This window comes from Poeciliopsis prolifica, unplaced genomic scaffold (genome assembly GCF_027474105.1).
Source record: "Poeciliopsis prolifica strain line A6 unplaced genomic scaffold, Auburn_PproV2 SCAFFOLD003, whole genome shotgun sequence".
Lineage (NCBI taxonomy): Eukaryota > Metazoa > Chordata > Actinopteri > Cyprinodontiformes > Poeciliidae > Poeciliopsis > Poeciliopsis prolifica.
This window is the reverse complement of record NW_026562378.1, coordinates 5,698,392-5,715,423: the sequence shown is the minus strand read 5'-3', so window position 1 is coordinate 5,715,423 and position 17,032 is coordinate 5,698,392. Positions and strand designations below refer to the sequence as shown.

Sequence of the window (17,032 nt, the reverse complement as noted above, 5' to 3'; positions counted from 1 at the left end):
TTTTTGATGACCAGAAATTATGAAGGTCGGAGGGCAACTATTTTGTCACAGCACTGAATTGTCATGTGCACAAGGTCATTAAGAGAGAATGAATGACAAAGCATGTAATTTGGAAATAAGGGAGGAAACTGAAGTACTTAGTCTGGTAAAAACCAGGCTCTTATACGCTTTACTTCATTCAGAGGGTCTGAACCTTTGTCTCTTGAGAAACAATTGCTTGCTGGAGGTATGGACATTTAACTTTTGCCAGGGAAGTATGCAATGCGCCAGTTCAACGCTATGATGCTTACCAGAAATTGCGTGTGCTGCAAACAGTCATCCTCAACTGCGGATAGACAAGTGCCCAGCCGAACAAAACAGCTGTTAATGTAAATTCAATATGGAAGCATTGCTAAAACTACAACTATAGCAGGCTACAATTCTACAGCAGCATGGAAACTTGGAAATATCAAGGTAAATGGGAGAAATCCCAGACAGAGTAATGAATGGAGATGAGAATCAACCAGAATTGTAAAGAAATGCAAGGACAGGTCAAGACCTTACAAAGCATGAAGATAACATGCAATGTAGATTCTCATACTGCCCCTGTATGGTTTGAAACCAACTAAAATTCAAGTATTTCTGAGAGATTTGGATGCACATCTACTTCTATCCAGCACCTTTCCTCACACACTGGAATTAGATTGAACAGCAGATGGCCTAACATCAGGCCACTAAAACAGTGAGTGGTTAAACACCTAGCGCAAGTAGAGTTGAATGACTTCTCAATGTAAATCAGGTTTTTCTTTTTGCTCCTAAACCAGAATGAGAGTAAGTAGAAGTTCTGCAGGTAGTACAGCCATATTCACTAACTGCATTCCTCATTTCGGAGGCTGGTTACAGTTCCTAATGACTGCAGCCAGTCTAAATAATTGAGAGAGCCAAAGCACCACATCAGCTACAGAAACGGCTATTAACCTTGGAGAGCGATATTCAAATCCAGTAAGAGCTAACTACGGCCTCCAGTGTCCCTGGCGGGGAGGAAATGTAAATGTGCTTGAGCTGAAACAGATGGGGAAAAACCGGCCGCCGTTTGAAGTTCCAGCTAAAGAAGTCGTTGCGAGCAGAGGGCTCTCCACCCCCTCGATGAAATATTCAGGGTTACATCTCCCGGGCTGCCTCTTTTCACCGTTGGCCCCCATCAGACCGGGCTGGACTTCAACGCCGCTGGATTATTAGCAGACATGAACACCTTACAGAAAGTAAAAACTACAAATATTTAAATATTTCCAGCTGCGCGGGGAGCAGGGAAAAACAGCTTGAGGTTTATCTCACCCAGCACCGAAGAATTGGGGAGTATGATTTATGAGTTGGAGAAAGACAACAACATCTCACCACTCCTTTAAGGGCACTCTGCAGCCTAACTGTTTGGATACTGATGCGTTCTAGGCATTGCTGTTTACAAATCATCACAAATTGAATTTCTCAGTTGAGTTGACATACTGTCAGAGCTGATTTGATTCTATTGTGGTGATACCTGTCTGCCAATCATTTGCGGCTGCGACACTGTGCTGTGGACCAAAGAGAAATCCTCAGCATTACCGTTATCACCTTCCCCATGAGAGAGAGATGGAGATAAAAAGAGAGAAAGAGAGAGCGCACAAGCGGTGTGGAAAAAAGAGAAACGGGGGGAAGAGACGGAGACAAAAGGACTTCCTTTCTTTTCAGGAGACAAGCAGTTACAAAAAGGTGGCAGAAGTGAGATTAAAAGTTTTGCGAGAGTTACTTTTGAGCCGCATCTTGCTGCAAAAGGATGTGGTTTTAAATGTCAGATATTCAAACTTGTCCATAGCCTGGCGATAAGCATGGGCATACATACAGCTACCCATTTTCCATAACTGCTTTCTCTTTGTGTGAAGTTGGGGCCTTATCTCCAGAGTGAGAGGCAGGGTACTATTTGGAGGGTTCGCCAGTCCATCACAGGACAACACAGAGACATCTGGACACACTCGCACCTAAAGGTAGTGCAGAATCTGAGGACAACCTAATATTTAGTAGGAACTAGATACATGTTTCTTCTCGTTGCTAGGTGAAAAATATTAATTATTTTAGTTCAATACCAGAATAATGCCACATTTTTATGAGGTTTTATTAGTTTCTTTAAGGTTAAAGGTTCACATAGATTGTCTTTGTCTTTAGGATTTGTATTTGGGAGCAGGCTAAATTACCAAAGATAATGCAGTATTTTAATTTCACAGTCGAAAAAGTCATAGTTTCAGTAAGTACATGAAAAAAATCTGAGTATTGGTATCAATTATTGGTCAAATGAGTTTTAGCATATGAGCATGTGAGATGTCAGCCAAAAATTCAATGTCGTGCGTCCCTAGTTTGCTGTAATTCTGGACCACCGTGAGTGACAGATTTGATGTAAAAGCATGTTTCATCGAGTCGAGACAGAAATCGTTACCCCTTCCATTTTGATTTTATTCAGAAGTACGTCTTCTCAGAGAGAAGCCTTGAGCTGCCGCTTCTTCTACACAACATCAGTCAATGCATAACTCTGCCACCCGACAAAAGTAGTTTAGCAACACACGAGTAGCAAATGGAGTGGCTCAATTTCCACATAATAGCTGAAGACAGGCTCCCTTAGCAGTTTTTTTGTTTGACAAAGGTTTTCAAATTTGGATGAAATTTGCTGAGTTTCAAAATGGAGCATCGCCACAAAACAAACCCAAGAATGAAGCTGCGACAGCACACATGAGAGTAATGCATCAAGCCACAGATTCATGAAGAGTTATAAGTTACAGTTTTTTAAAGTAAGAGCCAATGTGAGATTCTAATAAAACAATAACCTTAAGTAAAAGTAGCAGGGTCATAAAATTATGTAAATTATCTAACATATAAATCAATTGTGAAAAACGGAACAGCTTTTTAACAGAAAATGGATCATCCTGCTGGCAACATAATATACGCATTGCTCATTTTTAATTTGTAATAATTATTTATCACATGTGTATTAGTATTTTATTTTCGCCTCAAAGACAAACATATATTCCATATGTGCTATGATAGTGGTAGAGTGCTTGTTTTTGAGGACAAACAAGGTTATAGTTTATAGGAAGATGGATGGAGCTAGATGCAGCTGACCTCCTGTATTGACTGCAGTCAGAGACCAGAGTCGGACACGAATAGGTAAAATCCACAAATGCTTGAGATCCTCTCTAAGACTGTTTACAACTTTCCATTTTAATAATTCAACTACCAGATATGCATTTATTCACGCAGTGAAAACTGTCAGCAGCACTACCACAGAAAGCTAACATCTACAGTACAGCCAATCAGTGCCAAGGAAAATAAAAGATGCCTCTGGACTGGCTGCTTTACAAATCACAGCCAATAGCCTGACAAGTAGGATTGTGTCAATGTATTTCTGCTTCCCAAGCAGCATTTACTTTTGAATATTTTAGATATGTTCTCATTCATGAGCCAGACCCATTGCAAGTTACATTCATGAGCCAGCATCAGGGGTTGCATGAGAGCTGAATCAACACCTGCGTGTAAGGGATATCCTGGCACAGTGAAAGCCACTGCGCCACACAACAACCGCTCTTCTGATTCAGCAACAGCAGCATGCTGTTTGTAAGAACACACCCTGGGACAGCTCAGAGCGCTGTGTTTGGCAAGCAGGAAGGAGCAGAGGCGGTCAAGAAGGGCATGTGAAAGGAGATCTTCCAGGAGCCACGACAACCCAGGATTTTTCTTTTCAATTTGAAAATAATAAATACCTTGCCTGCATATATATGTGTGGGCAAAATGAATGATAGTTGCCAACCATTTAATTAAATTAAACGCAACATTTAATTTTTCTTAAAGGGGAGAAAGTAGTGCTTCTTTGTATTGTCATGAGGACTTCTGCACCGACTCAGACACACTAACGATGTAAAACAGACAAGACATGGGCAGGTCATCCAGTTTAAATTCTGCCATAGGATTTCAAAAGTTTAAAGAACTTTTATCAAGATAGAAAAAAAGGACTGGATTTGTTTTCTCCAGCTGCATGACGCATGAAGTTACAGTGCTGCCGATTTCCAACCTAATTGTGCCCTGTCAGTCCGTTGGCTGGGGGGAAAAAAAAGCAGCTATAATATTTTTCAGTCATTCAAATCTGGAAATCTTTACAGCCACAAACACTTCCTTAGCAGTCAGCCGGCAGATGAGCCAGGAAGATGTGAAGCTGAGGTGTGGACTGGGAGGATTTCTCCTCATTAACGGACAACAAGACATTTGCCAGCATGACAGAGGTGACCTGACAGAGTTTATGTAATGAATCGCTTACAAAGTAAATGTGCAGTTATTCACAGTAGGGGTCTCACACACACACACACACACACACACACACACACACACACACACACACACACACACACACACACACACACCTTGGAATTTACCTGATTCTGGACATTGATTTACTTTGTCCATTACGTAAGATAAGGATGCACCAATGTCCACTATTAGCTGGGGCCAAAAACCGCTATACTTAACCTAACCTTAACCTAAAAGAAAAAAAAAAAACATACTGTGCCAGATAAATAACTTAAAATCGTGTGTTGCGTCTCTACCACATCAACAAACAAATACCACATGTCCAACCCTCTCTCCTTCAGAAACACAAGCCAGACGGAAATAAACACTGTTTTTTAATATCGACTCACATTTACTAATAAACCAATTTGTTTAAAAAAAAATTACTGATTGGCTGACATCGATGTTAACTTCAGACATTTTCTTTATATATAAGCAATTATAAGAATCATAATAATTGTGAATTCATATTATAGGAATTATAAGAATCCAAACATGTTTTCAGAGGGTATCTGCCACTCTTGCCCAACCAATAAGTCACTGGAAAATGCCTGCTAACTACCCACTGCAGGATTTTCTCTGCAAATGATGAATGCGCCACATGCTTTTTTTTTTGTGGCATGAAAAAAAGCAAAAAAGATCAATTTATATAACTCTGCTGTTGGTATAAATCTGTGCTATATGTTGAACGAAGCACTTGAAAAACACAGCTGATTAAAAATAAATAAATGTTAGACAACATTATTGTACATGAATGTTTTGAAATTGAAGTTCAACTAATAATACCATGCCATGTCTACTATAGATGAAATGACAACTTCAGTGGGAAAAGTTAAGCTTGCAGAGGTTTGTAGCTGAAAATTCTGATATTTTTATCCCTCTAATCTAAATTTATATGTATAAAAAAACAGTATGAATGCAACTTTGTTCTCTAGTGTTTCTTTGCAAGTCAGTACACTGCAGCTGGTTTGTTGCTGTTCAGCAGTTTTGACAGCATTCGACCAATTTAGGCCTTTCTGCTTCCTGCTGTTTACAGACAGAAGACCAAAGGTGACCTTTGAACTCCAGGTTTATCTGAAATGAGGCTACAGTCCACCACTCTGACCTTTGTCCTAGAAGCAGGGAACAGGTACACTTTGTATCTTCAGCTTAATTTAAAAGCTCTAGTTATGCTCCATGTGTGCTGCCTCTGTTCAAAATAAAAGTTCTAAGATAACTGGATGAAATTCTCCAAGTATTTAAAATTTTTATCTGGTCTAACACGCCTATAATTTTCCAACTTTCGGATAAGAACGAGATCCTCAGACTTTCTTCAGACAAGTTCGAGTCAAATAACTATGATTCTGTCGAGCAGTACTTGTAACAGGACATGTCTAATTACAGCTATTACAGGACTCTGCAGGGAACAGGGAGAGCCTTTACTGTCTGTCACTCTGCTGAAGAGGCATAACCCCGCAAACCACGTTCCTTCACGCCACGCACTGGCTGCGGGAGCACAGACCCGCGCCGTCACCAACACAAGCCGCACCGCTACCTTTAGCTTGTCCAGCAGGACGTGCTTTGTTGCAGGTGTCCTCAGTCCTCTAACTGCAGCCTGGGAAGCCATGGAAGCCGCCATGTTGACACGCAATGCCAGAGACAGAAGTGACGTCGAAGCCACGTGAACGTCAAGAAGGAGACGTTCATAGGGCAACCGGAAGATGTGGGCGGGGCTTCAAGCAGAACGAACCTATGGAAGGAAGCGCTGACGTGACAACGCTGATAAATACAAGTAATAATATAATATAATATAATATAATATAATATAATATAATATAATATAATATAATATAATATAATATAATATAATATAATATAATATAATATAATATACATTATCCTGAGAAGTACATTATGTAGAGACTTTAAATGATGAGGGTTTCACACAAACAACTAATGATTAAAATATTACATTTACCAATAAAAATGTTGTGGGGTTTTTAAAGCAGAAATGTGGGCTTAACAGAAAGGTAAGTTTAAAATCTGCTGAAAATTTTTAATTTTTCAAAATAACACATAGTTAAACAGAGGTAAATTCTAAAAGATTATGGAAAAAGCTCAATATTGCTTATATATAAACCCAAATTCCTCCCCGAAATAAAAGCTGAAAATGTGTGTGAGGGCGAAGCACAAATCCTCAAACCTGACTCAGTTCTGACAGCAGGAATGGCTCAGAAGTCCAGCAAGATTTTGTTTCTAGAGGTTTTGAGAAAACACATTTAACAAAAATAAATGTTTTTGTTGACATAGCACAGGAAAAGTTTAGTCTGATTTCATCCCAGACAGTAATGCAATACATATAATGTGTCCTTTTATGCTGTGTATGTAAACATTCACAAAATAAATGTATAAATGTTGCTTATGAAGACAATGTTCATGTATTTATTACATTTCTAAGCATAAAATTTAAAAAACGGCAAAACTTTGCTATTTTACGACATTGTATTTGAGAAAAGCGACCTTTATTTTGTCTTTGCAGCTATAAAATAGAATATTTATGTTTCTACATTCGCAGTTTTGAAACATCCAAAGCGTCCATTTTCATCACTGTCGTTCATTTACATGAAGTAAATAGGTACTGAAAGGGCCCCGTCATGGGTGTTGGAGCTCTGGAGCCGCTCTGGCTCCGTCCGGTGTGTGACCTTGTGTTCAGGACAAAACAATCACTGCGCTCAGCTGAAAGGTGTTTCATAGGGAGTCGAGTTGGAGAGCGTGGGATGTGTGAGGCGATCTTGTCTGAATAGCTAAATAGCCCACTCACATAGTCCTCCAGAGCCCTCATTACATGCTGCATCTTGAAAGGGCAGAGAGGGCAAAGTGATCATAAAGAGCAGTGATTATGACAGAGAGAGAGAGATACTCGCCCAGAAACCATCAGTGTCAGCAGGCTACAGAGGACGAGATGGAGGGGAGGAGACGATGATGAACAGCTACATCCAGGAGATCTGTCTCTGAGCCTCTATATGCTCAAACAATAAAGCCCAGATGATAAAACCTTAGGAAAGTTCGACAACGTACATAGATGGGTGCCAGTCTAACGTCAGGCGGGAGAGAATTTGCTCCATGTTTGTTTGATCTTCTTACCCTCAACTCTCCTCTTTTAGGGCGAGTGCATTTTGACACTTGGTGATCCATATTCCGTGAGAGAGAAAAAAAATATTCTTTTGGCTGCAAGCCTGTTTAACATAATCACTGTACGAGCACAAATGAAGTGAAAAGTGCTGCTGTGGCATAATATTTCAGCATGTTAACAAATCCTGTTGAATGCATAAACTGCTCGGAGTGCCAGTGAAGAGTAGCAGGCTCTGCATAGGAATAAAGCGAGTCTCTGAGCTGAAGCCAAAGCGATTCGCCTGCCGAGGGTTTATTTCAGAATCTCAGAGTTTTTGTTTCTCTGTTATGCTTCACTTTACTCATATGTAGAGACTCATTCAACAAATAAGACAATTATTGAAAAGTCCTTTTGTTTTCAGGAACTCTTATCACCAAGATTGGCTACACACAGTTAATCTGTACGATGTTTATTTTTGTTAATTCTGGTGATTTTCAGCTTACAGTTATTACTTGCAGACATTTAAAAATTAGAATAATAGATCAAACTATTAAAAACAGCATAAAGCATGTTTAATACCTGCTTAAAGTACCTTTTCATCTTTGAAAAGGTACTTTTAATCTGACAAATAAACTTCATCCAAATGCTTAATTCTAATTTATTGAATATGACTATATCTGTGGCCCACAAAAAGGTTTTCATACTCCTGTTTGGCATGTTGTGTCTATCAGTTCTAACCCATTAGGAATTAACAAGTTAACCAACACAAAGGAGTGCAGAACATAAGGTGAAATGATGCACAAATCATTTTTGCAATCAAAAATATGGTGCATGGCACGCATTTCTAATTAATTTGTATGTAATTAGTGCACAAACTTGTCGAGCCATCAATAGCCACAAATCTTTTCATCATCGTTGCAGCTCTAGAGACAAACATTTGGCCATTCATCTTGGAAACTCAGGTATATGAAGCCTATAGAACAATATTTAATATCCAAACCTCTCTATGGTTTTGCTGTTGATCTGCCTGCTGTGTTTCTTGGTCTTCATGATTTTCCTTCCTCACTAACTTTGTCTACCAAGCCTCTGAGGCCTTCAGAGATCAGCTGGATTTGTACCGAGATAAAAATACACTCTGGATTTTATCAGATGTGTTGGTGGTAGAGGCTTCATATTTTTATTCATATAAAAGATCTCAAAACAGGGATATGAAGACCTCTTAGGTTCCTGGAAAGTCTGTTATAACCTCGAATAATAGACTTTTCTCCAGGTTTCAACCACGGCAATCTTAAAAATTACCCAAAATAACAATCAAGTTCTGTCCAGATCTGATAGCCCTTTAGAAATCCTAAAGAACTATTTCCTCTGATAGCCTCATTTGAATATAACTTCTTTTTTAATATTAAAATATCTATAAAGAAAGTGGAGGCTGACTCAGACTCTAGCATAGCACATGGTTTTAAACAAATGAACAAAGTGCCATAGAGCCATATATTGTTCTGACTTGTACAGAACAATATATCGCATCTTTTTCATGCCTGGTTGCATCGTGCCAGCTTAGCCAATCACAGCTGTTCTCAGGTGGCCCCTGTTGAAAACAACAGCATACATCCACTAACTCCCACTTGTCCTCGCTTGTCCTCCACTCGCTCCTCTCTCCAAAGGAACATGAGCTAATGTGGTGGCAGAGCAACTAATTTGCGGTTTCCTGCCAATAATCCACTGCGAGTCCCAGGCAAAGCCGCAAGTCATCAGAGCAGCAGAGAATAAGAGCCACTGATCCCTGCAGACTGTGTGGCGAACTCCGCCTCCTCACTCTCACCTTCACAGCAGCAGGAGGCTTGGCTAACAGCTCACAGGACTCACAGCTTGGAGCTTATAGACTGCGGCGTTGATGGCTGTGCCATCGCTCTCTGTTACTTTTTCCTTTTTTCTTTTTTTGACTTTAATTCTAATTGTATGTTCTTCTAGTTTCTTCGCTGTGTCCACATTGCTTGTTCCCCTTCCTCTGTGTGGGAGTTTTTGCTTTCTTTGGCTCACCTGTTAGCCATACATGCCGTTTATGAGCTCAGCGGAGACTTCGGTACAGAACCTCCTGACTGTGGGAACCCCATCAAATGTCACTGAGAGAAGGAAATTAAGGTTTGGCCCGTCTCATTAAGAGAACTGACTGGACAGCAGAGAAGGTCAACGTACTGAGAGGAATTCACTAGTTTTCTATGTGCACCAGTGGGTCTATTTTATTCAGCCTTGACTGATATTTCATGTTCTAAGAAGAGTAGAAGGGGCCAAACAGCAGCTTTCCAGGTTTTGACCTCTGTGAATATATGCACATATAATGCACGGCCCACAGGAACTAAAGCAAAAGGTCAAAACGATCAAAGTACATGCAGCGCATGCAAGAGTGAGGCCACATCCATGCGTGCATGTGAAAGCAAAATGAATTCAGACAGGAGGTACCAATCATGTTTGGTCTGCCGATGCAGAGGCCGTTTCAGGCATGATGCTAGTAAAATGACTTTCAGTTAAAATAAACGCAATGCTTGCAAATGGAAAACAGGACAAGTAACAAGAACAGACATCGATCTAAGGAAATGCAAAATTTAACTTAACACAACTGTTAACAAAAAAAAGGCAGAATGTAGAATAAGCATGAATAATAATACAAGCACAGAAAAAAAAATCCTCCTACGATAGTGAGAAAAGGTGCTTTTTCACGTTTTTATCTGCATCTCTATCCGATCAAGAATAGATCCCAAGTCTATTTTGTTTTGGATTTTCGATGAAAATGTCGTGCGTGACACAGGAAGTGAGCCAAAGTGTTAAAGTAAAACACATCCAGTTGGGAAAAATGACAAAGTGAAATCTTTTACTCGCACAAAAAGTAGTGTACGTACTTGTGGTACGTACAGCAAAAACGAAAGAGTGATATGACGTCTGCGGCAACTACTGCCTCCTGTTTACTGCTGGACTGGCTTTTGTTTAGAGTGGCAAGATTTTTGGTACATACTCTCGGAGGTCTGCTGACGATCTGTGAACACCCTGACAGTCCAGACCTTGATCCAGTTCTACAATGCTATAAATAATGCAGACTAAAAATAAATGCATGATGCACACTTTACAATAATCATTACTATGACATCCCACTAATGTGCACTGAGACTTGCAACATGTCAAAATATTGAAAAAAAAAAAAAAAAAAGTTTAGGAGGCATGGGTGTTTTTGCATTAAGTGCATGTTTGCACATAGATTTACAGGGCTTTTGCTAACCGACAAAAGTCTTACATCTCTGTCTGAAGTAACAGAAAATGAATGGAGGGGATGAGGAATTACAGCACTTTACTGCTGAGTCAACAAGCAAAGAAATGTAGCAGCTTACAGAGACAGAAAGCAGACAGCATGACAAGGAAATTAAAAGGGGTGAAAAAGACACCAGCACCAAGAGCAGAGAGAGATCGGACAGGAGGAGAACGTGAAGGTGGGAGGGAGGGAAGAGAGAAGGGTCATTGCCACCCTGCGTTCAGCACATCTACTGCTTTGACAGACGGCAAATATTATCAGTCATCGTTTTTCTGTACTAGCCTTTTAAATTGACAAAGTCATCACTACACATATGCATAAGCCTAGATTATCTCTTTATCTTTTTTTCTCCTATTACCTTCCAGAGGGTTTGTGCAGCGCATAAACTTAATTTTTAACCAGAAGGACGAGGCTTTACCTCAACGTAACTTTTACTTTTCCATCCTAAAATCCATACCGGGAAGAGAACAGAGAATTGCTTGAGCTTCGCTTGTGTCTGCTCTGAATGTCAGTGGTTGAGATCGAATCAATACGATGACAGAAGCTGCCACATCTTCGCTATCTCTCTCCTCCCAGATGCCTGTCAGCCACACTCAGCTGGAGGCCTTCCATTAATGTGCTGTGGAATAACACGACGAGTCCCATGCTTGGAGACAGATGCATCAAACGGAGCTTGTGAAGTACCGGGTGTACGACCGCGCAATGTTTCTTCAGGTTTTTGCAGCAGCAATTTCCCCAGATGGAAATTGCCATCTCGGATCAAAGGAGGCGTAATATAATAACGTCATATCACATGAAAGGAGCTTTTAATGGAGCCGACTGATCGGTTAATCACGCATGCGTGTGAGTTGAAGCAGTTCTCCCCCCCTACTGCCGCCCAACTCCGGTTGGCCTCTTTGGAAGCTCCTGCAAAGCCGCAACACCATGCAGATCTGGAGCTTTAAGGGGGCTTTGGCGCACTGCAGCAGGAGAGGGGTTTAGAGGCTTTCTTGTGTTCTCGCAAAGGAAAACAAATGCTGACACACTCTCAACTTCAACAGGATGAGCATAGGTGACATCTGAAATGTTGGCTTCAATCGTGGATTTTATTTATTTTTTTGCTTTCTCCCAGCTTCCGTATCACACAGCATGGCTCATTGCACAGGCGAGGACTGAATTGACAATGCAGAAACCCACACACACACACAAGCCCTCTCTACACACGGATGCAAACAGTCTGAAGCGTCTTGGCAATGCTGGGGAAAGGGGTTGGGAGAGTGGTTAGATGTGCATATGAGGGTAAGAGGAGCTGCATTCCTTCACAAGTCTCAGAACATTCTGTGCGCCACCTCGGTCACCAAAGGAGAACCGGGTCAGGCTTTAAAAGTCTCAGACGCTCCTCTCCCACCTTTCATTTTTTTTCGCCCCGCAACAAACCCCTGACATCTCAACACCTCTCCGCCTGCAAACCTACAGGTGCTGCGAGGCGCCTCTTATCTCAATCTCTCTGAAGGCTGTTTCTTCAAGAAGCCGGCCTGGGTCAGCCTCTGAATCTGCAGCATGTAAAGCAAACACGATCGCTGCCCATTAGGCTCAGGGCGTACACTGGAATGCGAGGTGTTATTTTAGAGTGCATTCTTGACACGATTTGCGGATGCTCGCTCACAAGTGTGAAAAATGCATGCGGCCAGAATGGTGGGGAAATGTCAATAGAGAAATCAAAGCAATCAGGATGCTACCGAAGGGGATATTGGTGTGATAAATCATGTTCCTCCTGACGAAGGTCACAGAGGTGGAGGGAAGCAAGAGGCAGAAATAGAGGGGGCATAAATGACGAGGCGCAGTGCGCTCAGCTGCAGGCCGTGGGGACTGGCTCGAAGATACACTTTATTCAAGGGTGCGATTCAGAGTGTGACTCTTGATGCAAAGTCATTTGTGACACGATGACCTTCGGAGAGCCCCCCCATCTACTCCGTGTGTTATTTCTTTGATTTAAGCCTTATGCTACTGCCACTTTCTCTTGGGCGATGATGACAGATGCACCCGTGGGCCTCAGATTAGCTCAATAGAACATTATTGCCCATATCAGAAAAGCTCCCATACACTGCAAGATTGCTGATGGATGGTAGTTGCCGAAATGGTTTTTCCGGAGCAAAATGATATCCAAGATCATTTTTCGGTCGCAAGAATGTTTCTCGTGTTGCTCTTTCTGCACACTGACACGCAATGATTCAGCTTCTTGGTTTTCATTTCGTAGTTCTGCTGAGAAAAGCAGCTGCTTATTTACTATAACTCCATTTCCCATCGCCAGCTGAACCATTACCTAAATTATGGATTGACCTGAAGCTGATGCAGATGTCTCCTTCATAGGTTATACCTCCAGTTCCCGCTTCCAAGATAAACAACCATCCCTCCAGAAGTTTAAAGCAGGAATGGTGAGGTTGTCCGTGTGAATATAGGTGGATGGGGGAACAAGGAGGAGGGCGCTCTCTAAGGCTCCAGTAACCTTGTTTTTGTTTGAGGCACCTCCACTATCATAAGCCCACATCAAGTGAGGGAACCTCAAGGGACCCTACACTAATTAACCTTGTGGAAATGCCCTCAGTAGATGGAGGCTGGGACCGGAATAATGAGGAAGTTTTCACCAGGCCAATAACGAGAAGATTAACACATCCAACTTTAAAGTAGCTTTTTGACACAAAGCCAATATTTGCTCTCGCCGGTTTGCATTGTGGTGGGACAGGGCAGAATGCTAAGTGACACCTGTAAGGTGGCCTCTTGTGCAGCTCAGTCGTTAAACACGTTTTTGTATCTTCAAAGTTGCTCAAGATCCTTGCAATTAAATGCACAATGCTACTCAAAAGTGGGCACAGCCCTGTACGTATTCATGTTTACTGAATGCAGCCAATTTTCAACCCTAACAAACCATTTTGTTCTGGACCCCCGTTAGTACATTCCAAAACTCACAACCCCAGAATACAATACTGTCACCTCCGTGTTTCACAGTGGCCAACACCAAGGTTTGCTCTTTGTTTTTTGTGCCAAACACATTTTTGAAATTTTGGCCCAAACATTCCAGCTTGTTCCTTCAAACCATCAAACCAAACAACTTCTACAAGTGTTTGAGCCAGGCTTATATGGCCTTTACAACCATCGTCCAGACCAGGGTTGGGCAACGCCAGGCCTCGAGGGCCGGTCTCCTGCAACTTTAGATGTATCTCTACTTCAACACACCTGAGTCAAATAATGGCGTCATTAGTAGGACTCTGGAGAACTTGACTGCACTTGGGAGGTGATTCAGCTATTGGAGTCAAGTGTGTTGGACCAGGGAGACATGTAAGAGTTGCAGGACACCAGCCCTCGAGGGGTCTAGACATATGGAGGACACAGCAAGTTATTATCAGTAAAAGTACAACACAACTGGTATTTGCCAGAAATTTTTGCAGCTCTTTCAGTGTTGCTGTCGACCTCCTGATCCTTTATATCACCAGATGAATTGTGAAGTTCTGCAATGGCCACATCAGCGTCCTGAGATCTGACATAAAGTCTCTGAGGTCACCTAAAGATGAGCGTGGAAAAAAGATGTCGTCACAATACTATTGATTTGGAAGGCCTCTGTGGGAGTGGGCAGCTGTTACCTAGTCAAGATGTTCTCCCTTCCATCTGACAAGTCTTAATGCTGACATTAAAACAAACTGTAGTTCGTCAAAGTATTAGTCTAAGGTTATGCGCAGATTTGCAAGCAGCTTATTGCACCTTTTTCATTTTCTATCTAATAATGTGTCATTAAAGGTGGATTTATAAAAGAAAAATGGAGATTGTTCTGAGCGAATCACATATTCCATCACGAATTAGCATTCTCTTAGCGGCGGCAGTTTCCCGATGTGCAACACTCAGAATAATGAAAATTACTTTCGTAGCACTGAAATGAAGCTACAGTGACAACATCTCTCTGAAACATTAGGAGAAAAAGCTGACACATGGCTTTGTCGTAGACTTAGACGACACAATGAGAAGGCTCATTTCTGCAGCTTGAGAAGTGATACACACTTCCTGGCCTCAGCTAACTCACGTCTACATTTGAACCTCAAATGAATATGTGGACTTGAATTTGGAAATACACTAAATCTACACTTTACAGACTAAATACAACCTGACTGCAGCCTGAATGAGAACCAGAGTTTAGAATCCAGTTGCACAACGAATCAAAATCCCAATCTTCATTGCAATTTCAGGGCTTGCAATATTACAGTCTCAAAGGCTGCTTGAGACTGTAAAATACTGGGATGTTGTATTTCAAGTAGCATGCATTCACACTCTGTATGCCAGTAACATTTAGTGTAGTTTCTATCTAGTTCACATCCCTTCGATCTACTTTTAACCAATAGATGCAAATTGTCATGTTTTAAACTATTTGGTCATAAGAACAAATTCAAAGCTTTGTGTTGTATCTGAATGTGAAAGGAAAGAGTGGGAGTAGCATGTCTGCGACCGCACCTACAGGGCAGCTTTGGTTCATTAATTCTCTGGTCCTGCATGTCTGGACTGTGGAGGGGAAGTCATTCTAAACAGACACGCATGTTTTCACAAACAAGGACACAAGCAGAGAAATGTACTGCAGCAACTTTTAACGAAGCCCACAGCACAATGCTGGGTGCTAAAACAAGGTTACAATCACTATCCAGAGACCAACAGTCTATGTGGTTATCATTTCAAACTTCAGTAGGACAGTTTTTTTTTTTTTTTAATTCTAGAAACTGATAGAAGAAGAGGACCAAGATCAATTTTCTTTGCCTTCAAACTCATTAGGCTTTTCAAAATCATTTTCATTTGGAGCCACATCAAAAATCTGAATGTTCTTAAGTGATAAAAGCCCATCAAACTGTTAAAAATATTAATAAACAGCTGTTTGTTTCAGCCTTCAAGAAGTGTTTATTAAAATTAAATAATATTGAACATCTTTCCACACTGATCAGTCTCTCCAGAAGTTGTTGATTGTTTTTGTGTTGTTGTTTTTTCGCATTCAAAATGACAGATTTCGTGGAGCTAATTTAAAGATGTTTTCAAATATTTATTACTATATTGGTGTTAAAGCATGATGTCAAAAGAGAGTTTTTCTTACTTGTGTAGTGAGTATTTCACCCTTAAATCTGACAGTGAGGTGTTGGTTCTCATGTTGGTGAAAGGATTCATGTTGAAACTGCATTTTTTAAAAAGCTTGGAATGAAATACCGTTTCTGTTTTGAGGCCATTTATATTTGTTCCTTGTCATGGCACTAACCTGACATAGAGTGATGCACTGCTATTAGCTGTGAAACTGTATTAGACCAGATGCTTTCATGTAATTTTACTCTTCCTTCATGAGGCATCTCGCTGAACCTTAAATGCAGGTCTGTACAGTGTGTAAATGCACATTTGCATAAATCAGAGTTCTTGGCTCTGTTTGGACCTGGACATGAGTCATTTTTCATTCTGCATATCTTAACCATACAGATGAATGCAGAATAAAGGAGACAAAATATGTTCCTTTAAGATTTAAGACATGTCAGCCTGAACATGCCAGGAAGAGCTCGAACCTTTGACTTCTCAAAAACCTTGGGATTTCTGCAAAGGACCAGATTATAAAAATGCATGGGAAGGTGAAAGTGTCTCAGTTTTACCATCAGCTCTATAACACTGCTTTTTCACCTAATGTAATCTGACTTTGCCTTTATCTTTTCCTTAGTTTCCCCCGCTGCTGTGAGTTTTACACTATCTGCAAAACGCACTGGAACAATGTTTGGACGATTGCCACGTCCTGATTTTGTGTCTCTTTGTTAAACTTTACAGCAGAATCAGAAGTTTTTGCACTTCCACTCAAGAGAAAACCCACAGAAATTTAAAATATCTCAGACAAGCACTTTAAGACTTCAAAAGAAAAAGGACACCGCACATTTGAATATCTTTTATAACTTTCTCCCTGTGTCGTATTCTTTTTTTTAAAGTCATTTTTAACTCAAACCCATGAGAAAAGCAATGTCGCACCTGGAAGGTGACTTACATTTTCACTCTTTAATAAAAGTTTTAAGGGGGGGTGTGTTGGGTCGAGGCTGAAAAGCCGTGCAAATGATCACCTCTTACCCCGTCATTGATCTGGATGTACTTCATTGTGTTATGGCGGCATTGTGAGATCCTGGAGCAATTGTGTCAGAGCAACTTTGCAAGGTAGAGCGGTGCGACAGCACGGCGCGCGCTCCGAGACCTTCTGGGCTTCATGCATAATGCTCTTTGTGTTCCCTGGAAACGATGGACGGGTGACAGCAAGGACTGAGTCCCTT

General features: G+C 41.0%; 1 protein-coding gene across 1 annotated transcript in view; it reads right to left on the bottom strand.

Moving 5' to 3' along the window:
* Nucleotides 1-5,991, bottom strand: part of suclg2 (succinate-CoA ligase GDP-forming subunit beta) — a 99,417-nt gene extending 93,426 nt beyond the window's left edge. The window contains exon 1 of the mRNA XM_055027339.1: nt 5,879-5,991. Within this exon, the coding sequence (XP_054883314.1) occupies nt 5,879-5,962 (84 nt within the window). The 5' untranslated portion in view covers nt 5,963-5,991. The remainder of the gene's footprint in view (nt 1-5,878) is intronic.
* Between the last annotated feature and the right edge of the window lie 11,041 nt (nt 5,992-17,032).